Source organism: Puma concolor, chromosome B4 (assembly GCF_028749965.1).
Source record: "Puma concolor isolate L17-30 chromosome B4, mPumCon1.1.hap2, whole genome shotgun sequence".
Lineage (NCBI taxonomy): Eukaryota > Metazoa > Chordata > Mammalia > Carnivora > Felidae > Puma > Puma concolor.
The window spans coordinates 65058230-65083989 of NC_141673.1; the positions used below are offsets into that span (position 1 = coordinate 65058230).

The window sequence follows — 25760 nt, forward strand, 5'->3', positions numbered from 1 at the left end:
AATTGGGGCTCACCCTAAGCAGGGCTCAAGCTCACCAGTGCAGGACTTGAAGTCAGAAACCATGAGATCATGACCTGAGATGAAGTCAGATGCTTAATGGACTGACTCACCCAGCCACCTGGAAGTTTGTACCTCTTAATCCCCGTTACCTATTTTGCCCATCTTCCCTCACACCTCCACTCAGGTAACCATCCGTTTGGTCTCTGTATTTAAGAGATGGTTCATTTGTTTGTTTTGCTTTTTAGATTCCACATATAAGTGAAATCATATGGTATTTGTCTTTCCCTCTTTGACATATTTCACTTAGCATAATACCCTCTAGGTGCTATGTTATGCTATGTTATGTTACTCCTTACATGGGCTTTGGTGGGGGTCTTGGGGCAGCACCTGTGGTCTAAATCAGGGTGGGAGGAGCGCCTAGGTTGCTCAGTCAGTTGAGCATCGACTTCAGCTCAGGTCATGATCTCACGGTTTGTGGGTTCAAGCCCCACGTCACGCTCTGTGCTGACAGCTCAGAGCCTGGAGCCTGCTTCGGATTCTGTGTCTCCCTCTCTCTCTGCCCCTCCCCTTCTCATGCTCTGTCTCTCTCTGTCTCTCTCTCTCTCTCTCTCTCTCTCTCTCTCCGAAATAAACATTTTTAAAAAATTAAAAAAATAAAAATAAAAAAATAAAAAATAAATCAGGGTGGGGATGTTCAGTCCTTCCATGCTTTGCAAAAGCGATTCCTGACTACCTTGTGAATTTTGCCAGTCAACTTTAAACATTCCTGTTCACATTTATTTGGCCAGTTGCTTCCATATAAACGCTTTTGGTTCCCTCTATGAGAGTTTGTTGCCTTCTTAATGCTGTCTTTGATTTTATTTATATAGGGGAGGGGAGGGGAGGTAAAAAGGGATGAATTAGAGGAATGTTCAAAAACATTACTCTCTAAACTTTACAATTAATTTTAGGGAGACTTTTGCAATATTGAACACTACTCTGAAATCGGTGAAATAGTTTGTATGTATGTATTTATTTATGTTTGTTTATTTTTGAGAGAGAGAGAGCAAGTGAGGAGTGGGAGCAGGGGAGGTCCAGAGAGAGAGGGAGACACAGAATCCGAAGCAGGCTCCAGGCTCTGAGCTGTCAGCGTAGAGCTCAAACTCACAAACCGTGAAATCATGACCTGAGCTGAAGTCAGATGCTTAACTGACTGAGCCACCCAGGTGCCCAGATTTATTTATTTATTTTGAGAGAGGGAGTTTGTACACCAGCAGGAGAGGGTCAGAGAGAGAGGGAGAAAGAGAGAGAATCCCAAGCAGGCTCTGCACTGTCAGTGTGGAGCCCAACTTATGGCCGGTTCCATCTCAGGAACCATGAGATCATGACCTGAGCTGAAACCAAGAGTCAGATATTTAACCAGCTGAGCCACCCAGGCGCCCCTTAACTTACATGTTTTTTAACATTCAGTATTTCAACTTTCTTGGGGGCAATTTAAAAACAGATTTGGGCTATCTAAATTGTTCTTTAAAAAATTAGCTGTTCTTCCAGAGTTCTTGTGAATGCTAAGAGAACACATGAGATAATGTTAATTAGATGTTCAGAATTGATTATGGCTAGTATGTGTTTGGGGGGATACCCAAATTAAGGAGTCAGGAAACTCCTGACAAGGCAGCTTCTAATTTTTGCGTTCAAGTGAAATTCCCAATTCATCATTTCAGAGCATGGCTGTTTGGGCACTAAGACAAAGTAGTAATAAGTTAAGCTTAAGATAGTATATTATATGCCTGCCAGCTGGACAGCTGCAGATCTCTGATTATCCATTACAGAAGTTTTGTCAGACAGAGTTCATCCACACATTCTGAAAGTATTTGTTTGGAAGCTGAGTGAATCCATAGGACTTTTGCATTAAAAAATAAATAAATGGTACAAGTACATGACAAAATGATTTTTTTTTAAGTGCAAAATGGTATATGGTGTATATTCAGTGAGAGGTCTTCCTTTCACCTGACCTTGTTTGTACTTCCCTACTCCTTCATCTTGGGGACAGCATTATTAGTTTTTGGTATGTCCTTGAGAGATAGTCCATACATGTACGTATGTATATTATCATCTCTCCTCTTTTTTTCTTTTTATTTTTTTATTACTTTTTTTTTTTCAACGTTTATTTATTTTTGGGACAGAGAGAGACAGAGCATGAACTGGGGAGGGGCAGAGAGAGAGGGAGACACAGAATCGGAAACAGGCTCCAGGCTCTGAGCCATCAGCCCAGAGCCTGACGTGGGGCTCGAACTCCCGGACCGCGAGATCGTGACCTGGCTGAAGTCGGACGCTTAACCGACTGCGCCACCCAGGCACCCCCCTCCTCTTTTTTTCTTCTTGCCATATAAATGATTCCATACTGTCTATAAATTGGATTTTTTACTTGAAAATATATCTTGGAGATTGTCTCCTATCAGTACAGTTAAATATGCTCTATTATAATAGCTGCATGGCATTCTATCCTGTGAATGAATGTACATAGTCTATTTAACCAGTCTTTGACTGATATCAAGGTTGTTTTTAGTCTATTGATACTACAAACAGTGTTACAGGAAATTTCCTTACACATACTTCCTTGTATGAGTGTTTCTTTAGGATACATTCTTAGAAACAGAATTGCTGGGTCAAAGGGTGCTTTTAACATTTGAGACAGAAAATGTAATTTTATTAGCCTTTTTATCTTGTAAAACATTTGTTTGAAAGTAATCTCTGTGGGGCTTGATCTCATGTGGGGCTTGAACTCATGACCCCAATGTGGTGCTTGAACTCATGACCCCGAGATCAAGAGTCACATGGCTCTATTGTTCTACCGACTGAGCCAGCTGGGCACCCCACTTGTAAACATTCTTACAGCTTTTTTTGTCTTGAAAGAGAGAGAGAGAGTGGGTACACACAAGTTGGAGAGGGCTAGAGGGAGAGAGAGAATCCCAAGCAGGCTCCATGCTCAGTGAGGAGCCTGACATGGGGCTTTATCTCACGACCCCAGGATTATGACCTGAGCCGAAATCAAGAGTTGGACCCTCAACCGACTGAGCCATCCAGGCACCTCATTCTTACAACTTTTGATAAGGAATGGGATAAAACAGTTTATAGTACATGTATCCAGGAGTGCCATTTTTTCTGTTGTTGCTTTTTGACAGGAGGAAACTTACTGGCTTTGGAAGAAGGTGACGCTTTATGGTTGAGGGTGAGCTAGAATATTATCAAAGGTATATTAATCATAATTACCAAGTATTGCTGGATTGATTCTGGTTGCTTATATTTCAACTTGATCTTTTTATTAATGTAGTTAAATGACTGAAATGATCTGGTGGCATAGTCCTAGGGAGGAAAACTGTCTTAATATTAACTCAGTGCTTCCATATGAGTCTTAAATTTTCATGGAGATTTAAATACCAAGCATAACTGACCTTCTCTATTCCCTGCTCTCGTTATGTTCTGTAGACCCTGGAAACAGTGGAACTTATAGTTTGTTAACTGCAAGTTTTGATGAGAAAAATGGAATCTATAATCTCTTTTCCTTTCTTAAAATAATACATTCCTGAGATTTCAGAGAGAAGGTCAGACTTCTTGTATCTTATTGGCTCTGTATGTAGTTAGTATAGGAATAGTCCCTTAGAATACAAATAACAATTGTAAAAAATTTTATCATGAAATATTTCTGTCTAAAATTATTTATCACCTTTGTAGACTGTAGGCTTGGGGAAAAACAGAGTACTATCTGAATTGTTTGTTCTCAGAATTTAATTTAAAAGCTTATTTTGGGGAGAAAATTTCACCAGATGCATTAAACAATTCTGTGCCTTAAAGAGGCTCTCAGTCATCACTATAAAAGTAATCTAATTTAGTCAGTTCTTGGTGAGTGGGGCCACATTGGAAGACAGTTGAGTTATTCTTGATAATAACATAATACATAATAAAATATTAATAACATAATTTTAAGTAATAATAATGTTCTCAGAGTTGATCAAAGTATAAAGAAGGGCTCTTTACCTCACACCAAGTGGCCCAAAACCTTTTCCCGTAAGAGCCATAGTCCCAAAGCTGATTTGCAGTGCCTAATTTATGATGGGTTAGGATAACCTGATAACCTAGCTTCTTAGAATTCTATGTAAAATAAAAAGGCTCTGAATGGGGCCAAAGGGCTGTGCTGTGATTGGAATCCAAGTGGCTACTGCTACTCTGAGTGGTCAGCTATGTATAAATCTCATTTAGATGAGGTGCTAAAGAGGGTTTGAATATCATCAGTATTACTGGCATCTGTTGGCTGGTTTTTCGACATCTGGTGTCTTAAAACCTGATAGGAGGGACATGGCTAGTTGTCCATTGCAACAAAATACTTGATATTGGTGATTATAGAGGTAAAAGATTATGTTTTCCAAATTAGTAAGTGGTAGTATGTTTTACATCGGGAAGATAGATGAAACCTAAAACCCTTCAGGTCTGAATTCTGTAATTCTTTAAAATAGGTACAGAATATGTTGGTAGATAGATTATGTAAAAAAGAAAGTAGAGGAATGTTCAGATAGGAACAAGGGACAAGAGAGATGAAGACTTTATACAGTAAAAGATATCTAAGGAGAGGCTTTATAACTTTTTAGGAGGATAGTTTTTATTGGGATTTAAGTGGGGGTTAGGGTTAACAATAAATATTGCCTTAGGGCGCCTGGGTGGCTCAGTTGGTTGAGTGGCCGACTTTGGCTCAGGTCGTGATCTCGCGGTTTGTGAGTTCGAGCCCCGTGTCGGTCTCTGTGCTGACCGCTCGGAGCCTGGAGCCTGCTTCGGATTCTGTATCTCTCTCTCTCTCTCTCTCTCTCTCTCTCTCTCTCTCTCTCTGCCCCTCCCCGCTCATGCTCTCTCTCTGTCTCAGAAATAAACATTAAAAATTTTTTTTAAAAAACAATAAATATTGCCTTGTCTTTCTCCTTCTAAATTTGAAATCAACTGAGAAATAAATTCCTTAATAAGCAGATCAAAATGTTAAAAAATCATCCTGATTGGTGGGGTTGACTGGAGAATACTCCATAGATCTGTGGCTAGATGAGCTTACTACCATCTTCCCCTCTCCCCAGTTAAACTTAACCCAACAGGATGCTGGACCTCTGGGACAACCACTCATCCCGCTGTCCCCCGACCCCCACCTGGGCCTTGCAGGCCAGAGAGAAGTTCTGGCATCCTGCAGACTGTGCCTACTCCTCCTGGTACCTCATCTTTCCCTGAGAGCCCAAGAAGGGAAGGCCATGGTGATTAGTTTCTGTCCCGGTTGTTGAAGGGTTAGGGAATGAGAAATGTCGTAGGAGAAGTCTCTCTCTCCTCAGGGAAATATGAGCCTGGGGAATAATGGCCCTCCTTTTCTCCCCCCTTCTCAGAAAATTGAAGCATGAGCTTAAATTGTTTCCTAGATCAAAAAGGGTTACAGATCTTTGTCCTTTGGGGCGCCTGGGTGGCTCAGTTGGTTAAACGTCCAACTTCAGCTCAGGTCATGATCTCATCGTTCATGAGTTCGAGCCCCGCGTCGGGCTCTGTGCTGACAGCTCCGAGCCTGGAACCTGCTTCAGATTCTGTGTCTCCCTCTCTCTCTGACCCTGCCCCGTTCATTCTCTGTCTCTTTCTGTCTCAAAAATAAATAAACATTAAAAAAAATTAAAATAAAAAACTTGTAAAAGGCAGGGGGACCAATCTGGTTTTAAATATTTGAGTTAATCTGGAAGCAAAGGGCAGAAACTGGGGAATTGCCTAGCAGCCTCTCTGTGGATGCTTATTAAAAAGTATTTGCCTACTTCCCTGAAACACCTTTTGCTTCAGTTTGGCTTAGAAGTCTTATTAGCAAGACTTTTATATTTTTATTAAATATCTCAATCATACTCTGAAAACTATTTTCTAGGTTATCTAATTCAGTAGAAGGATTAATTCTTTTCATATAATACGGGATCAGTTGTACAGAGTAACAAAATGCTGGTTCTAAACTTTTAGTTTGTTCTTGCTGATTCCTCTCTTCCTTTTCTCCATTTCAGAATCCTATTCTAAGAACTTGGACACTCAGTCATCCACCATGGTATTGGGTCCTGAACAGAAGATGCCAGATGGTAATTTACAGCTTTGTGTTATTGTCTGATTTTTATTTGGAACTAAGTTTATTTTTTTTATTTTAATTTTTTTAATGCTTATTTTTGAAAGAGAGAGAGAAAAACAAAGCATGAATGGGAGAGGGGCAGAAAGAGAGGGATACACACAATCTGAAGCAGGCTCCAGGCTCTGAGCTGTCAGCACAGAGCCCGATGAGGGACTCGAACCCACGAACCATGAGATCATGACGTGAGCTGAAGTCAGACGCTTAACCAATTGAGCCACCCAGGCACCCTGGAATTAGGTTTAAATCAGTAACAGAAATTGACCATATTTTCCTTCTTGTCATCTGTGGTAACAAAAACTGTCCTTAACTCCGCTTCCCTAGCCAACAGTATCATCACAGAGACCTGCTCCAATCAGGTCCGATCCAGTCACCATCTGCTAATTTAGGCTGTAAATGAAAATGGATTTATAACTAGAGAGATCTGTCTCCTGTCTTATTTCCAATTCTGAGATGAGCGAAGATTAGCTACAAGTTTGGTTTCTATAGCAGTAATGCTTGCAAGGGCAGTATTAACCACAGACCTGGCATAAAATTCTTTAGAATGCTTTGGCTTTTCACAGCACTGCAGATACTTAACGTGAGGAGCAATAAAATACCGAGCAAGCACCTTAAACTGTGTATTCCATTAGAGCTTCTTGAGTGCTCTAATCCTTCCGAATTCTAAATGTCCCCTTTAGAATTTTCATTCCTTTTCTTTAAATATCTTCATTAATTCAGGGCCACTTCACCTCAGTGGGTCAGCTCCTATAGAAAGAAAGCTTTTGTTGTTCTAATTGGAGGTTGCAAGGATTTCTTGGAAACCCTAACATTAGAGAGCTCTGTGGTTCAAAATAGCCATTTGATGGCTACCAAACTAGGCTTTGTGTCCTTCTGGCAGATTAGCCCTTTTCTTCCAGACCCTCCCCTTCCCAGCACTTAAGATTAACTGCGAAATGCAGGACTCAGGGAAACACTGATTACCAGTCTAAGATGAGACCTCCTATCACAAGGGTGCCCACACCCCGTGACCCAAAGCTCTTCACTGCAGACCGTAGTCAGGAGGCAAAGGGTTCCTGCTTGGTGGCTTTCCTGCAGGTTCAGATTTTAGCTTGAACTGTGGCAGGATTTTTCAACTTCCACATTTATTGAGAAGCCTGACAGAGGTATAACGTCCAAGGATGATGCTTTGAGTAAGTCCTACCAAATGATGGGTTGGAGACAGAACTAGACAGACTTAGTTCCTTTCTTCTAAAAGTTAAGATTTTAGGTTTTACCAGCCTGGGAATGTTATATTTTGAGCCCTAGACATCCGTGTTTTTAGAAGAAAATGAAGTGGTTCTAAAAATTGCTACCTGGGAATATAGAAGTGTGAAAGTAGGAAAACCATTGCAGGATGAGTGTTAAAACTGATCTAGAGCTGAGTGACTGGAGAAGAGGGGTGAGAGGGAGCTTTGTTACCATAAGCTTTTTTTATTTCCTGAATTTCCATCCCTGTGAATATATCGCCTATTAAAGAATTCATTTATTTTGGGCGCCTGGGTGGCTCAGTAGGTAAGCATTTGACTCTTGACTTTGACTCAGGCCATGATCTCACGGTTCGTGAGTTTGAGCCCTGCATTGGGCTCTGTGCTGCCAGCATGGAGCCTGCTTGAGGTTCTCTCTCTCACTCTCTTTCTCTGCCCCTCCCCCACTGGTGCTCTCTTTCTCAAAATAAATAAACTTTTAAGAAAGGAATTAGTTTATTAAAAATATAAATAAAATATTAGAAATAAATTGAGTAGAGTCAACTTGGTCTTGTGCATTTAGGTATTAAAAGATTTAATTTAAAAGTTACTAAGGATGAGTTGTCAGTGTATTTTGCTCATTTTCATTTCTTCTCAAATTTGTTAATTTAGATGATGCTTCTGGAGACCATGGGGACCCTGCCAGTCTTGGTACCCTCAACCCTGCCTATAGTAACTCATCTCTTTCCCAGTCCACTGGGCACTCACAGGAGCCCTTCACCACCTACTTTGATGAGAAGATTGCCATTCCTGAAGAGGAGGTTAGTGACAAATCTTTGGAGGAAAACTTTATTTAGAGAAAACTTAGGAGTGAAAAGTCTGCTGGATAACTCAAGATTAATGGCCTCACATCTAATTTTGGCAAGCAGTCTCTGAAGACAGCTTTTGTAATCAGAATAAGTAGAAACTGTTTGGGAAAATGAGGGCCTTGAAAAACAGTTGCCACATTGACCTAGTGAATATTTTTTGATCTAGAAGTATGAATTTCATGTTCTTTTTTTTTACAGTGTCCCATTTGGGTAGTGATTGGGCATAGGGGTACTGATAGGTTTTAGATTGAGAGGCTGATTGATGGAAAGAACAGGTAAAGAAAGGGCTGCTATTTGGACAGAGAAGAGGTAGCTTATTGATAAGAAGTGGGTAACATGGAAGTTGAACTTGGACACACACAGTGTCCAACATCCTAAGTCTTTCGATCTTATGAAGCTCATATTGTTGTTTTATATGTAACAAAATAACAGATAAATTAGATCAGTAATTTGGAGGTGGTAATTCGTTTGATGTCTTCCTCTCTCGTATAGTATTCTTGTTTTAGCTTTCGTAAACTCTGGGCTTTCACGGGACCGGGCTTTCTTATGAGTATTGCCTACTTGGATCCAGGAAACATCGAGTCTGATTTGCAGTCTGGAGCGGTGGCTGGATTTAAGGTGAATATCTGGTCTTACCCCTGTCCGTTTTAAACACACAGTACACCCTCACATCCTTTCCCCCTACAATGCCTGTCGGATGTCAGCCTTGGGAGTTACATGCAAATACTTCATTGGCAGTAATGCTTAGGTGAAAAGTACTTTCCACCATCTGCTTTTTTTTTTTTTTTAATGTTTATTTATTTTTGAGAAAATGTGAGTGGGTGAGGGGCAGAGAGAGAGGGACAAAGGATCTGAAGCATACTCCTCACTGAACAGCAGTTCAAGAACTGTGAGATCATGACCTGAGCTGAAGTTGGATGCTCAACTGATTGAGTCACCCTTCTGTTTTTTTTTTTTTTTAATTTATTAAAAATTTTTTTTTTAATGTTTATTTATTTTTGAGAGAGAGAGAGAGAGAGAGCGCCAGCGGAGGAGGGCAGAGAGAGAGGGAGACACAGAATCCAAAGCAGGCTCCAAGCTCTGAGCTGTGTGCAACGAGCCCCATGTGGGGCTGAAACTCATGAACCTTGAGATCATGTACTGTGCCAGAGTCGGATGCTTAACTGACCAAGCCACCCAGGTGCCCCTTAATTTATTTTGGACACATATTTGGTTTTAAATTTTTGTTTTGTTTTATCTACTCCACATAGTTTCCTTGAACAAAGGAGAAACTGTAGGTGGGAGAAACTAAGACTCAGAAAGGTATGAGGTGACCTAGCAGGTTATGTACAGAACCTGATACAGAACTCAGGTCATTTGATTCTGGATCTGGGCTCTTTCCTGAATGTTGTATTTCTCATTCATGTTGCTAAACAGCCAAACAAAAACACCCCAGTTGTCTAATGAGTGTTATGATGGGATTTTGTTCTTTTCTAGTTGCTCTGGGTTCTTCTGTTGGCCACCATGGTGGGGCTTCTACTCCAGCGCCTTGCAGCTAGACTGGGAGTGGTCACGGGGTTGCATCTTGCTGAAGTGTGTCACCGTCAGTATCCCAGGGTGAGCAATGTAGTGTGCTGTTTGTTACTCATCTCATAGGAACCTGTGTGTCTGGTGATACGTGCTGGCCTGAGGGCTTGGCGGTCAGGGGCCCTGAGGATGAGTCCCAAGGAATATTATTTAGTTCCTCTTGCTGCCAACCCATATTTCTCTACTCCTTCAGAATTTAACTTGAGATTCGCTTTTTGCCAGAAAGCTTCCTTCGAAAAACTCAGTTTGCATAAATACCTGCCATTCGTTCTGCCTTCTGGCATCTTGCAGTGCCCAGCCCATGGAGGGGTGGGAGTGCTCTAAGCACTTTGAGTCATACATCTTTATTACTATCATACATATTTTCTTTTTTGATTGACTTTGTCATCAATTTGAAAAATAAGGTTTTTCATTTTATTACTATATGTGGCAGGATCTTTGGATTTGTTAATAATTATTTTTCAATTTACCATGACCCTGGAGGTTATACTGTCTTCTGCAGCTTTTTTCTGGACATTTTGGCCCTTTCTCACTGCTGTGTAAGGCAGGAATGGACTCTGTGTCTGGAAGATAGTTTTAACCTAGGTTCATCTTTAGATAAGATACTGATCTGCCTCTGATTTGTCCTAAATGTTTAATCTCCTTTCATGGCTGTGAGAAACTATCTGTATCTGCTTTATTTCCCCATATATGCTTCTCAAAAAAGCCATGGTAATTTATAATTTCTTGTAGCTTCTTTTTCTTCATGTATCTTAACAGTTGTTTTTTGTGACAATTTTTTTGTATAGTCAATACCTGAAGATGTTTGTTTGTTTTTTTTTTTCTTGACCTCTGCTAGCCAGTATTAACTAAATTTGTCTTTGAGCTGGATTATTTGACCAGATTAGTGTCCTCTTATATGCCACTCAATTCCAATCCGTTCACCCTAAGTCTCTTTACATGTCTGTCCTTTTTCACTTGCTTGTGTATTATTATTACATTAAGGATGACCCCAGCGTTTTCATTTTTGTTTTGTCTCTAGCCACGGTCAAGATATTTTCTCTTGTGGTCATTTTCTGTTCTCCCCTGAACAATATTTTGACCATATGAGCATCCTCATCTTCCCCTAAAACTTCTAAGTTTGTTTTTAGGCGGGAAATTAAGTGGAAATTAATGAATGGAAATTCTTTTCCTCTCTTGAGTGGAAGGGAAAGAGAAAAAATTAGGATCAGCCCTTGCCCTGACCTCGGCTCATAGGTTCTACCACGTAGAAACACCCTTGCTTTCTCCAGCGGGGGGCCACAGCGCAGTAGTCCATCCCTAGACTGGAAGCTTATAAAGGACTGTGGATGGGTCAGTGCCAGATGTGAATTCCAAACTCTAAGGAAAGTTCTTAGAAATGATTAATTAGAACCATGTCTTTCTGCTGTTTGGTATTTAGGTCCCACGAATTATCCTATGGCTGATGGTGGAGTTGGCTATCATTGGCTCAGATATGCAAGAAGTTATTGGCTCAGCCATTGCCATCAATCTCCTGTCTGTAGGAAGGTGAGGGGGTTTTCCTCCAGAGAGTAATATTTTGCTAAATTTCAAAACAAATGTAAAAACCACCCAACTCATTTTCAGTTTTCAAGGTTCAACTTGAGTATTATTTTTTCTGTGGAGCCTTTCTGGAGCCACCTTCTCTCCCAGCAGCCTGTAGGCTCTATATGTCCCATGTTCTCATGTTGGGTTATACATCCCACTATTGTATAGTATGTGACATTGTGTGTTACAATTATTTATCTGTATATCAGCTTAACCCACTAGACAGTGAGCTCCTAGAGGGGTAAGACCTATACTTTTCAGCTGTGTATCCGAAATGTCTGACTTAGTAGACCATCAGTGTTGGAATGAATGTAATTAATTCAGTTGGTGCTGTGATCCTAAACTACCCAAGGCCTGACCTCCCACCACTGTCGCCTCTCCCCCAAGTCCTTGCTTCTCCAAGTATTGTATATCTGGAGACCTGTTGGAGAGAAAGTGTTTCTCAATGTTTTCTTTCTTTCTTTTAATCTCCATTTCTTACCTTTGACCTAGGGTTCCTCTGTGGGGTGGAGTTCTCATCACCATTGCAGATACCTTTGTATTTCTCTTTTTGGACAAGTACGGTAAGGAGAGTGGGAATGGAGGGGTCAAAGAATCTACTTTCCATCATGTAGCTGATGGAGAAGTCTGCCTTCTGTGAGCTCACTGCTGCATTTTCCCTTTTAGGCTTACGGAAGCTAGAAGCATTTTTTGGCTTTCTCATCACTATTATGGCCCTCACATTTGGATATGAGGCAAGTATTATAGGCTGTTCGTTAGCTTTTACAACAAAGGAAAGATTTTTTTTTGCCTTTTATTTACAATCATATAATGTTATGATGGTTTAGTTGTATCCCATGCATTAACAAAAAGCCAATTCAGTCTAGGCTAGTTTTGAAGGAATAGGATCTGTAGCAAAGGCTAGTCTCCAGGAAGGCCTGCTGGCGCTCCTAGTTCAAAAGTGACTAGATTTTTTAGGACTTCCTTGACTAGACTCTCTGGTTCCAAGTTGGCCATCCCAACAATAGAGCATCCTGGGAGAGGGCTAGGGAGGAAGCAGGGTTATTCCTGGCTGTGAACTTGGAGGGGTTTTACTTATATTGGCTTATACCAACTGCAGCTTGAACTTTCTCTGTATTGCAACAGTTAATGAACTCTAAGGGATATAGCCGACGTTTCCTGCTTTGTGCCCCAACCCAGCTGCTCCTAGGAATCAGTACCGTTTTATGCAGTAATAGTACCTTTCTGTGTCCAATTGTTTTTTTAAATATTTATTTATTTTGAGAGAGAGAGAGAAAGCATGCGTGTACACGTGAGCAGGGGAGGGGCAGAAAGAGAGGGAGAGAGAGAATCCCAAGCAGGCTCCACCCACCCTGTCAGCCCAGAGCCCCACTTGGGGCTCGATCTCATGAACCTTAAGATCATCGCCTAAGCCGAAATCAAGAGTTGGATGTTTACCCAACTGAGCCACCTGGGCGCCCCTATGTTCAATTGTTATGAACTGATTTTTGCTTAATGGCCTCACTAAACTTGGAAAAGTGTATCTAATCTGTGAATAGATTATGCAATAGGTTAGTCTAAGGCTTCCAAGAGAAATGCGGAACCAGGAAAAAGTATGTATGGGAAGTATTCATGAATGAGTCTCAGCATATGTTAGTGGCAAACATAAATGATTTTTAGATAAACATAGGTGAATAGAGGCATGAGTGTGGGTAATCAAGAATTGACTGTATTCTTGGGTCTGTCTCCCAGGAGTGGTTGTGAAGCTGCTATCAGTGAGGCCCTTAGCAGCTGCTGACTGTTTCTTTAGAATATTAATTACATTCTCCACACATCTACTTTGTATATTTAAAATGTGATGTAAAGTGTCTGGGTACCCCAGTCCTGAATTCTCAGACCTCTGGCAGCAAGCCCCTCTTATGCTTCTTGGTTTCCTAATGGTTCTGTGTTCCTCATTATTCCAGGTAGTTGTTGAAGAAAGTATTGTAAGGAACAATGGATGCTGAGTGTTTCCTAGTACTGTGTTACTCCCCCGGTCTCATATCCTAATAGTTGTTATGTTGGCATATAGTATGTTACAGTGAAACCCAGCCAGAGCCAGGTACTCAAGGGCATGTTCCTGCCATCCTGTCCAGGCTGTCACACCCCACAGATCGAGCAGGCTGTGGGCATCGTGGGAGCTGTCATCATGCCACACAATATGTACCTGCATTCTGCCTTAGTCAAGGTGAGCATGGCCCTTATCTCCATGCCCCCCAGGTAGTTGATGGTTCCTTCAGTTGCAAGGGACACACGCATAGTTTAAAACTGTTAGAGCCCTAAAGGAGAGAAGTATTTTTCCACAGTTGGGTGTTTATAAACTCCACACACTCAGACTGTTTTTATCACAAAGGTGACCAGACATAAGCGACCCCACGGAAAAACTGGGACTAAAGTTCTACCTAAAAGGTCCAAAAGTACACCAAGTCTCTTGTGTTTGAATCTCAAAAGTCTGAGTGACCGTGAGGAGATCAGAAGTAAAGTACCCAACAAAGCTTTTCTCAGTCAGTCTTCTACAGTAGTTCGCTGGGAGATTTCAGAGACCTTTATAATTAAGGTTATTAGGACTGAAAATCAGGTTGTTTTTGTACGTCGGTGGTTCTTCTGGCCACAATAACTGAGAGCTCATAGTCATCATTTCCTGTTTGGGGCATGCCCAACGTTGTCAAAGTGTCACGAAGTTCTTACTCACTTCATGAACTAGGATGTTAAAGTGCGTTTTCTCACATTTCATATGGTCAGTTGTTTTGCCCTCTGCATCTTTCCTCTGACTCCAAACTCATGCAATATTACGAGGAGACTTGTTCTAACTAATTAACGACTACTGCTGTCCTCTCTTTAGTCCAGACAGGTAAACCGAGCCAATAAGCAGGAGGTACGAGAAGCTAATAAGTACTTTTTCATTGAATCCTGCATTGCTCTCTTTGTTTCCTTCATCATCAACGTCTTTGTCGTCTCCGTCTTTGCCGAAGCATTTTTTGAAAAAACCAACGACCAGGTGGTGAGTAAGCCAGGGTCGTGAATGGTAGTGAATGTGAGGATAAGTGAAGGAGTGGGGTAGGCAGAATGACAGTGACTTGAAGCTCAGGGGAAACAGATCTCCAACCTCAGGGCTGCCCCCTAATCACTGCACTAGTTAGGGTCTGGAGTCTGGGGGCAGACTAAGCCTAGACCCATTTTTCCCATCTTTTGGCACAGAAGAGAGCTTGCCTCAGATTAAAGATTGCCTCATGTTGCTGTTAGTGGCTTCGTGTCTTTTTGGCTCTTTGTCATCCCCTTTTGTTTCCTGTTTATCAACTGCCAGCCTGCTTGCCAGTCCTGCCATTTGGTGATGAGGACAAGTGGGGAGGAGTCAACAAACAGAAAACAGAAACCGCCTAAGATACACTCTGGCATTTTTTTTTTTCCCTCACTCTTTTGCATTTTGAATTCTCTGTCGTCTTGATTCCTGATTGCCTGTCTATAGGAACTCAGACTTCTGGCTCTGCTTTGACTCAGGAGTCCTCTCCTGTTTCTTAGGGGCCCTCTCCTCCTGTCATCGCTTAAAGTGAGCCAGCATTCACGTATTACCATGCACACTCTTCACTCGGTAAATATTTTTGATGGCAGGGGGGTGTAGAAAGATTATGGAAGAAGACCACACGTGACATTGGTGCCAGTCTCTCCTCCCTTTACAACGTGTATCCGGTGTCTTACCTCCACCCTAGGTCTCATAGATGACTTGAGTATGACGTGTAGTTTGTGATTTGCTGGAGAGTTCTTCTGATCTGGTCCTTGCCTCAAAAATAAAAGTTGCTCCTAAACTGCTTGCATTCCAGGTTGCAGTCTGTAGAAATGCGAGCAGTCCCCACACCAGCCTCTTTCCTGACGATAACTCGACACTGGCTGTGGACATCTACAAAGGGGTAAACCTATTCAGATCTGTGATCATTGCTCCTGAATCAATATTCTTGGAATAGTATCTGGTCTTTTCTGTGGGTTCACTTCAGAACTGAACATATCTTCTCTGGAGTGCCATTTATTTCAGAGGTCTAGATGCCAGACAAGCATTTTTGGATTACATGGGAGGGAATAGAGGATAAGCTGAAAGATAAAGATGAACAGTATCAGCCATTCCCAGAGTTATGCTGGTAGTTTATTGTTTTATAGGATTTTTTAAAGTTTCTTTTTAAAGTTTTTTATTTAGAGAGAGAGAGTGCATGCGAGTGAGCAGGGGAGGGGCGGGGGGGGGGGGTGGGGACAGAGGCTCTACACTGATAGTGGCAAGCCTGACACGGGGCTCAAACTCACAAACCGCGAGATCATGAAGCTAAAGTTGGATGCCCAACCGACTGAACCACCCAGGCACCCCTTTTTATAGGATATTTATTGGGGGAGACTGAAGAAAGTGTTTCTGATAAAGTATTCTTTATTGGGACCTCTCAGTCCCTTTTATGTTGGTTACATTACGAACCTCCAAGAGTAGAACACAGAGCTTATGTAGCACTTCCCAAATTTATTTGACCTTTTTCTTCACTCCTGTTGCTATCTTCCAGAATAGTGTGTTAAGTAATATAATTTGAGAAATGTGGTATAGACTTTTTTTTTTCACATATTTAAAATCTATGTTGAAGACGAAGCCTTTAAGAACTTGGAGAAGAGGTAGAGGAATGAAGGAATATCCAGGAAAATTTAGGTTGAGGGCCTCTGCAGTGAGGACAGGTCCTGAGTCTAGCTTCTGGGGTAGTTCCCAGCACAGCCCTTGGTGTAGATTGGTACATAGGAAGGAAGAGGGAGAAATGCTGCAGAGGAATTCTGTTTTGGGTGTTGTCTAAGCAGATCATTGACACAAACATCTTTCTTCCCTGCTTCTCCCAGGGTGTTGTACTGGGATGTTACTTTGGGCCTGCTGCACTCTACATCTGGGCAGTGGGGATCCTGGCTGCAGGGCAGAGCTCTACCATGACAGGAACCTATTCTGGCCAGTTCGTCATGGAGGTATGTGCTGTTGTGACTGGTATACATTAGAGGAAGAAAACATTGTCCTTTTGTTTCTTCTTACTCCCATGTTTCTAAGGGCTTCCCAGACCTCTCTCTGTTTCCTATTCTAGACGTTCATCCTGCTGTGTTTTCTTCCAGGGATTCCTGAACCTAAAGTGGTCACGCTTTGCCCGAGTGATTCTGACCCGCTCTATTGCCATCATCCCCACTCTGCTTGTTGCCATCTTCCAGGATGTAGAGCATCTAACAGGGATGAATGACTTCCTGAATGTTCTGCAGAGCTTACAGGTAAGGAAGGAGCTGAGGAAACTCCCATTCCATTTAATCAGGCAGCATTATATATTGCTGTCCCTAGGTACTGAGTGTATAGGGCTGGGTGCTGGGGAAAATTGAGAGGAAGAAAGAGGCAGAGTCTTGGCCCTGGTATCTAAAAACCTTTTAGGGATGCCTGGGTGGTTCATTCGGTTAAGCATCCAACTCTTGACTTGAACTCAGGTCATGATATCACTGTTCATGGATTTGAGCCCCTAGTCAAGCTCTATGCTGATAGCGCAGAGCCTGATTGGGATTCTCTGTCTCCCTCTCCCTCTGCGCCTCCCCCATTTGCTCTCAAAAATAAATAAACAAACAAACAAAAATAAATAAATGAAAGCTTTTAGGGTGCCTGGGTGGTACAGTCAGTGAAGCGTCAGACTCTTAACCTCAGCTCAGGTCACGATCTCACGGTTCATGAGTTTGAGCCCTGCATCCGGCTCTGCACTGACAGTGCAGATCTTGCTTGAGATTCTGTCTCTTCTTCTCTCTGCCCCTCCCCCGTTTATTCCCCTCCCCCCCCCCCCTCTCTCTGTCTCTCTTTCTCTCTCAAATGAATTTTAAAACATTTTTCTAAATAAAATCTTTTGGACATGGTTTGGTTTTAAAAGCTTGTTGAATGGGAATTATCTGCTATAATTACGTACAGAGTATAAAATTATTGTTTCTTAATCCAAGCAAACATTAAATAATAAATAACATAGGACATCGTTAGGTCCTATGGAGGTTAAGAAGACAAGGAAGATAACAAATGTTTTTAAGGACTCAAAGGATGATGATCGATGCTAAGTTAATGATGCCTCTATAGATTTCAACGTAATGCATGAGCATGTTGGGATGACAGGAATAATTTCTCATGGGGCAGATGAAGCAGGGTGTGTGTTTCCCTTTTGCTAACAGGGCTGGGTAATATGAGTATCTCCAGTAGTCCTGTCTGATCTTTGTTCTTTCTTTTCCAGCTTCCCTTTGCTCTCATACCCATCCTCACATTTACGAGCTTGCGGCCAGTAATGAGTGACTTTGCCAATGGAATGTGAGTGTACTTCTCTCAGTTCCCCCAAAATATGTGGGGAAATGGTATCTGCATCCAACAGGCCAGTCAGAAAATGAGTCATATAGGGAACCACATGCTTTGAGAGGTGATTCCTTGAGGTGCCCCTCAATCTTTGGCTTAGAAAATGGAGACTCTGAATGTAGTAAAAGAAGGCAAGCAATTTTTCATTTTTGGGGAGAGAAAGATCAGCTCTTAGGGTTTTATTCTTCAGCTGCAGCCACTGAAGCTGCCTTAATTTCATGTTAAATGATCTTAATGAGAAAGGCATAAACTAATACCTTTTATATGCATCTTTAAAGAGTGTGGGGCATTTGAAATTGTCTGTTGCATCTCTAGGAACTCCGGGCTTGTTGCATTTTTAGGGACTTAAATATCAGGGATTATTTGACAGTATTTCCCCCACCTCTTTCTCCCTACTGGTGTCTATTTGGCTCATTTAATTGGGACATAATAAGACAATTTTCAGTTCATTTTGAAATGCCTCTTAACTCCTGTCCTGTCTGCCCCACAAGACCGAGTGTCCTTTTCTGCTTACAGATAGGTTGGACTATTCCACCAATGATTGCTGATTCTTTTACAGAGGCTGGAGGATTGCAGGCGGGATCTTGGTCCTTATCGTCTGTTCCATCAACATGTACTTTGTCATGGTTTATGTCCAGGAACTAGGGCATGTGGCATTGTATGTGGTAGCTGCTGTGGTCAGTGTGGCTTATCTGAGCTTTGTGTTATACTTGGTAAGTCCATTCAGGAGGGAGTAGGGGTATATGTATCAGAGTTGGTAGAGACGGGGCTTACTGATACCAAAATGAAAGGACTCAAAAGAGCACATAGCCTTCTTATCTCCAGGTTACTGGAACAGTTTACATGAAATTGTTAATAACGTCAGCTGTGGTTAAACAATATTTTTAACCATAAAATTTAGACTCCTAAGAGCTGTCCTGTCACTTCTGCTGGTTTCCATTCTTAGTAATTCCTAATAAGAGAGTGTACTGTGTTTGAGGAATTAAAAGAAGAGCAGTATAGAAAGTAGAGGGCAGTACGAGATGGGGTTGGTGAGATGTCAGAGCTTTGGGGCGGGATACACGTGAGTTCACGGCCCTGCTCAGCTCTGCCATTTAATAACTGTCTCGTAAAGAAATAACAGTGATACTCGCTCATTGAATTACTCTAGAGTGATTTAAAAATGATGGTTATGAAATCGTAACTACACAGAAAATGAATGCGGGGTAATGTGTTCCGAGATAATCAAGTTCCTTCTCAAAAGTCTAGGGTAGATTATGTGAACATGATGATAGGTATGTTCGGATGGTACCATCATGGGGGTGCCTGGGTGGCTCAGTCTGTTAAGCGTCCAATTTCGGCTCAGGTCATGATCTCATGGTTCATGAGGTCACCCTGAGTCGGGCTGTTTACTGTCAGCATAGAGCCTGGAGCCTGCTTCAGATTCTGTGTCCCTCTCTCTCTCTCTGCTCATCCCCCACTTGCATCCCCCCCCCAAAGATAAATAAACATAAAAAAAAAGATGGTACCATGACAGATACATTCTTTTCTCTATTTCCCAAATGTTCTGTCACATTACTTATAGTAATGGAAATAGTTCTAGCAACAAAAACAACAGATCCACCTCTCTGTTCCATACAGGTTTCTCTGAAAAATTCATGTTTGGAGGAATTTAGGGGCAGCAGAATTTATACCATATCTGCTGCAGAGAATGGTTAAGGACAGAGGCTGGAAACCCGATCTTTTGAACATTTAACTAATGCCCATGCCAGTGTTTGCCACAGGTTAGGTACTAGATTGAGAAAATTGCTTTAATGACTATTGAAAAATTATGTCCTGGACTGATACAGCTTTTCTTTTTTTTCTCCCCAGTAAACCTGGGGCACACTAGGATTATGCTAAGCCTATATTCTAGGGATTTACTCTAAGGAAATCCAAGTAATTGAACGTGTCTTTGACAGGAAATATTTTAAAAATTCACCGTAGAAGTTAAAGGAATCTTTCCTTCCTGCAAATTGTGTATGGAGGGTCCGAGTTGTCCTCAGTCACCCTGAGACTGTCGAGATTGTTGAAGACCCATTTTAAGGCTGAGGGCTGATTCCAGGGTGGGTTACTGCTATGAAGCCCCCAAAACATGGACATCGTAGAGCAGTTCAGGATACTATTCCATTTGTATTAGTCTGTCCGTCATTCCCTCCGCCTCCACCTTCATCATGAGGAATGGGGTCTTCAGGGAACTCCCAGTCGGATGAAAGAAACAAACGACAAACGAAAAGCGGTAGGAGCAGGGAGCTCAGTATTGAAAATAGTATGCAAAAAAACGTTGCCGAGGAAGGCAAACTCCAGGATGTTTTGAAGGGGCTGTGGGGTTGGGAGAATGACTTTGTGCAACCTTGGTGGTAGGAGATGAGCAAAGCTGGATATGCAAGGAAGAGAGAAGGTTTGTGTCTGAGCAGTGAGGCGTGAGCAGTCATGGTGGGTAAGAGGGCTCTTCAGAGAGGCTGGTGAATGATGGCCATACTTTATCTTTCAGGGTTGGCAATGTTTGATTGCACTGGGCATGTCCTTCCTGGACTGTGGGCACACGGTAAGCATCTCTAAAGTCCTGCTGACCGAAGAAGCCACCGGTGGCTATACTAAGTAAACACTGGATCAGTCTGTCTGTCCTCCACAGGTAGCCATCAGAGCCAGTGTGTTTCTATGGTTTACTGTGTGAACATAGACAAAAGTATGTGCTGTTGCACAGACTTCATTTAAGACTCAACTGTTTGTTGGGAAAGACTTTGTTTCAATATATGTTTGAAAGATGGAATTTTTTTTCTTCCTGACCTCCTAACCTGGGAACTGGATTAGATAGGATCTGTGAAAAGCTGACATTTGCTGCTATCATTCCAACACTAAAATTTTAAGTAGCTGCCTAAGGGCCAGTTTGTTTTATCCTTTTGAGAGAGAATCCTGTAGGCATGATTCTTAACTAGGCTGTGTGTTTAAAAAAAAAAAAAATTGGAAAATGTAATAAATTTTTCATAATACAAATTATAGAATGGGTATGCAGGTTTTGTTTATCAAAAGATTCTGGATTTTAAGAGGCTGAGAAATACTTTTCTTATCCATACCCTTTCAGTTACTTTAATTATTAAAAAAAAAAAAAAAAACTCACCTAAGGTGGTGTCATCCATATTAAATATAAAATTGTGAGACATCTCTACCTCTTTCAGGTTCAGGGTTCTTTTAACTTCTTTCCACTTTAAATTTTTGGTGGAAGTTAAGAGGGATGAGAAAGCATAAATTTAGAAGGTGATAAATGAACAAATAGCAAAGCTGACATGCAGGTGGTGGTTATTAATCACCTTGGAACATCACTGAGCAGATTTTCCTCAGAGATGGAAAGCTTATCAGGAATTTCTTGGGAGTCCTGATTTTCATAAGTTTCATCTTAGTACCGAGCTTTCCCGTTGATACTTCCTCTTTGAGTGCATACAGTTGTAAAACCTTCACCTTCCTCATCCAGGAAGTTGGCTATAGAAAAAGATGGTAGCATTTATGAACTGACGTTCTCATGAGATTTTGGAATGAGGAGAAAAGACTGAAAGGAAAAGAAGAGCCATCTGTTTTATTCCTAAAAGCCATCTCCTACCAGAACTGTCACGTTTTTCCGAAGCATGCCCAAGACCACTTGCAAGGCAATCTCAGGAGCTGTGGACCTAACTGTTGCAAAGCTCTTTCTCTCTCCCTCAGCAAGTCAGTAGGTATCACTGTGGTTGCAGAGTTCTCTCAGCAAGGTTGCGCTGGGCTACCTCTCTTCAGCCATTCCCTCAGAGGGAAAAATTTTGAGACCAGATGGTGGAGCTTTGGAGTCAGAGGAAATGGGTCCCTTCGGCATGAAGCTGCTGCTCTTCAGCCACTTCTGATACTTTTACATGTGGAGCCTGAGATTGTGTGATTATATCAAATCAAATCACATTTGTCTGGTGGAGATAAATAATCAAGTCTTTTATAGCCATTGACTTGGTGAGAACAGTAACGGGAATGGCATTGAAGGACTTCTCGTTTTTTGGAGCTTTCCTTCTGGAGTCCTGGTTGATTGATATTATGTATTCATCTCAGCCCCTGAAAGCATTATTGCTCATATTTTGCACACAGTCAAAAGCACAGACTGGATGGATTGTTTTTCATAAGGCATTAAGGATAAACTACTGTTTCACTGACTATACCTTCTCTTAGTCCCTCAAGTAATATCTGACAGGATCATGAAAGACAAATTTCCCCAACTGTTCCTCCTCACATCTTCCCCTCTCCCTATCATCATGCCTGGTCATAAGAGCACTCTGTGAAGATGTTGGAGACTGACATCTTTATCTCTCATCTGGCTGTGCTAGGTGAAGGCAAAATTGACAAGAAAAATTCTTTGTAAAGACAGTACAGTGACACTTCCCTTTGCCCTGAGTCTGGTGGGCCCAGTCAGTCTCAGATTCACAAAATGTATTTAGAAGTTCAAGTAAAGCTGCTTATTTTCTTTTTTAAAGTTTTATTTATGACTTAACGATGATGGAAAATTTCTTCCCACTTAAGTGGCATTTTATAATACTACGTGTGGAGTGTTTTACAGTGTTAAAAGCACTCCCAAACCATATTCCATTTGATCCTCTTAGAGAGTGTCCTTTAGCCAGTACTCTGGGTGCAATAAACAATGCTTATGAAGTCTTCCGGTGCCAGCATGTGCAGTGTGTGTGTGTGGAATGTTAAGGATATACAATTGTACCTTATGTAAATCCGTCCTTGTTCTCCAGAAATGTGACATGAAATAATTGTGCTGGTACAGCATCTTGGGAATTCATAGGGATGGGGACGAGCTGTAGTTTGGCTCCTGTGAGGTCCTGCTAGTCGTATTTCAAGTGGTGACAACTGAGCTGTTAGTGACCACTTAACAGTATGTAAACTTGGTTTGTAATTAAAAATTTTTTCTTTTTCCTGTTTGGTTTCCTGGGTATTTTTTTTCACCTTGAAAATATTTAACTTCTGAAATACTGAAACATCAGCCGCCACCTGGATTGACATATTAAGCCCACAGTGTTAGTGATTTTCTCTTGTGAAGGGATGGAGGTATAAATAGCTTTAGTCCCCAGAAGACTTGATGAACTGCAGACAGCAAACACGAATATCAATCTGCCCATTTAGTCACATACTGTTTGTCTTGCTGTTGCTAAAGGTCACATCATTGCCTTATTTAAACTCGAAAAAAAATTGTTATTCAGCCTTTCTTTGCTCTAAGCTGAACATTTTTCTGTCCGTAGTCTTGTTTCACCATTGGAATAGGCTTTTATATTCCATGTATGCTGCCCATAAAAAGTATAAGTGTTTGAAAAGAGAAACCAAAATTGTTTAGCTTAAAAATTGAAAGCATTTTGGTGGAACGGATATAAACGGAAACATTGGCGCCATTTAATGAAAACAAAGACGAAGCTCAGGCCTAATAAACTACTAGCCCTGTCACCGTACAAATGACAGGAAAATCTAAGTGAACACTTGATTTATTCCAAGATTGTCACTTGAACTTCATTTTCCCTTTCTCTGTCATAAGCTTTTCTGCCTGTCTTATAGGAGCTGAATACTGTAACACCATAGAAGTAATCTGGGAATTCTGTTCTCCATGTTGTCCTTCCTCGTTTAGCTCTCCCTTCTTCTCTTTGGGTTTACTTTCCAAACTAGAATAGGATGCAGTAGTTTGAAGATCCTGATTTGAGACATTTCTTTTAGCTCTGCCCTCTGGAATGCTTTCTACTCCTTTATTCGATAGGTAGGGCCAATGAATCTAAATGTATCAGCTTCCCTTGGCACCTTAGTTTATGAAGGTTAAAAACGGCTGACACTGACCCCCATGTGCTCGTCCTGGTCTGAGCACTCCTAGGACCTCATTCAGTTGTTACAACAAGAGGATCAGCCTCTACATCGATGAGGCAACTGGAAGGCCAAAAAGTAAAGTTAACTTCCTCGAATCACATCACGGGTAAATGAGCAGCTGGCATGTCAACTTGAATAGCTAAACTCCAGAGTCCACGTTGCCATTACCGAACCGTCCTGTGTAATACGTGGTACACTCTTCATGCCAGGTTAAGATGCCAAGCTTTGGTGTCTGGCATTACAGGAACACGTCAGAGCATCTCGCTTGATACTCTGATTAGTGAGAGATTCGTACTCTAGCCAACTGACAGACTAATTTTGCTTGGCCTGTGTTAAATTTGGAACAACTTTGAATGCTTTTTGGTGGGCACAGAAGGTGGACAGGGCCCTCTCTGATCCTACCCCAGGAGTAGCTAAGAACTATGAAGCTTACTCATTTGCATTACCTCTCTGCCCCTGTGACAGCAGTTAGCCTATTCCTGTGCCGTTCCGCGCCACTTCTCAGTGTCTCCCAACAATATGACAGACTCCTCCAGTGAAGGAACCCTAACAAGTCCTCTAAGAGTCTGGGGATCACAGGACTAATAAGGCAAACTCTTGCTTATTACGTAATGAGGAAGCCCACCAGCTCAGGTCTCTTGGGAAAAGGTAGCAATGAATTTATAGTGTATCTGACAGTTGCTCTTGGTTACTAAAACCTGAAATGGAAGACCCTGAAATGAATAAGGAGGCTTGTCTGAAGAGCTGTTTCTCTGCCCTAAGGCCACTGTTAGTAATTTCCTAGCTCACTATGCCTAGAATTATTTGGGGGTTCATTTGGTGTCCACGGGGTCATCAGAAGCTTGTGAGGTATACAGGGCAATTTGTAATGTGTTAAAAAATTCCATTTGTCGAGGTGCCTGGGTGGTTCAATCAGTTAAGCATCCGACTCTTGATCTCAGCTCAGGTCATGATCTCATGGTTCGTGGGCTCGAGCCCTGCAACCGGTTCTATACTGAGAGTGCGAACCTGCTTGGGATTCTCTCTCTCTGCCTCTATAAATGAACAAACAAACATTAAAAAATAAACATTAAAAAATCATATTTGTTGAAGACTAACACAGCATATCAGCGTACTTGGCATTTTCAAATGTAGCATTTATTCCCATTTTACAAATAACTAGGATAAGGCTCCAGAAAGGATACATGAACTTGCTCAAGGTCACAGGTAGCGGCAGAGTTGGAGCTTGAACTCGACTCTGGTGCCTTTTCCACTGTGCTATAATAGGAATATTTTCCTCCTGTGGATTCATAGTCTACATTCTGCCTTAACTCACAGGTTGTTGATGCCAAGGGGTGATAACATTCCTAAAGCCCTAACTAATAACAGTAGGGCTAAAGTGAGATTCAGTGATTATCTCACGATGGTATGCAGAGGAGAGAAAAATAGCACGTGCTATTTTCTTTTTTTTTAGGGAAAGAATTGGCTCAGGTGCCAGAAGATCATGGGGCCTGGATATTGGGCTTAGGAGTTAGAGTGAGCTCAAGAGTTAGAATTAGTATTTGATTCTAATATTTATTTTAATTATTTAGAGCTTATTTGATTTCTAAAACACAGTACTAGAATACAAAAGTGCTCAGAGTGTTTGTTTGCTCTCGTCCTTGTCGCCAGCAAGCACCCCTCTGGAACAAGTGTGTCACAAGAATAGTCAAAGTGCAGATTTCATGAGGGTGCTTGGCATTATCTCAGTTCTTAACTATTTCATTCAGCTCCAAGCTAGTATTTTATGTAAACCGTTTCTGTAAGCCATTTCTCTTCGGAAATAAAAATCAATATAGCAGTACTGAAAAAAGGCGTATACCGATGTGCTGATTATAGGTGCTCGTGTGCCAGTTTCAGTATTTAAATACTCGTAAATCAGGGCTGCCTGGGTGGCTCAGTTGGCTAAGCGCCTGACTTCCATTCAGGTCATGATCAATTTGTGAGTTTGAGCCCCGCATCTGGCTCTCCAGCTCTCCGGCTCTCTGCTGTCAGCCTGGAGCTCACTTCAGATCCTCTGTCCCCATCTCTGCCTCCCCCCTTCCCCCGCTCACGTGTGCACTCCCTCTGTCTCTCAGAAATAGACATAGAAAAAGAATAACAAATACTTGCACATCAGT

At 41.7% G+C, this 25760-nt stretch overlaps 1 protein-coding gene across 10 annotated transcripts in view; it reads left to right on the plus strand.

Annotated features, from left to right (window-relative positions):
- Positions 1-25760, plus strand: part of SLC11A2 (solute carrier family 11 member 2) — a 51473-nt gene that overhangs the window by 24411 nt on the left and 1302 nt on the right. For 8 of the 10 annotated variants that reach the window (XM_086713387.1, XM_086713386.1, XM_086713390.1 and 5 more), the window contains 15 exons: positions 6036-6107; positions 8029-8177; positions 8718-8843; positions 9702-9821; positions 11212-11318; positions 11850-11920; positions 12024-12091; positions 13408-13563; positions 14218-14376; positions 15194-15280; positions 16233-16352; positions 16494-16643; positions 17627-17700; positions 18302-18455; positions 20255-20308. In XM_086713387.1, the coding sequence (XP_086569513.1) occupies positions 6036-6107; positions 8029-8177; positions 8718-8843; positions 9702-9821; positions 11212-11318; positions 11850-11920; positions 12024-12091; positions 13408-13563; positions 14218-14376; positions 15194-15280; positions 16233-16352; positions 16494-16643; positions 17627-17700; positions 18302-18455; positions 20255-20308 (1667 nt within the window). Of the gene's footprint in view, positions 1-6035; positions 6108-8028; positions 8178-8717; positions 8844-9701; positions 9822-11211; positions 11319-11849; positions 11921-12023; positions 12092-13407; positions 13564-14217; positions 14377-15193; positions 15281-16232; positions 16353-16493; positions 16644-17626; positions 17701-18301; positions 18456-20254; positions 20309-20939; positions 21642-25760 lie in introns of those variants that run through there. The other 2 variants (XM_086713392.1, XM_086713394.1) reach the window with 2 other exon arrangements.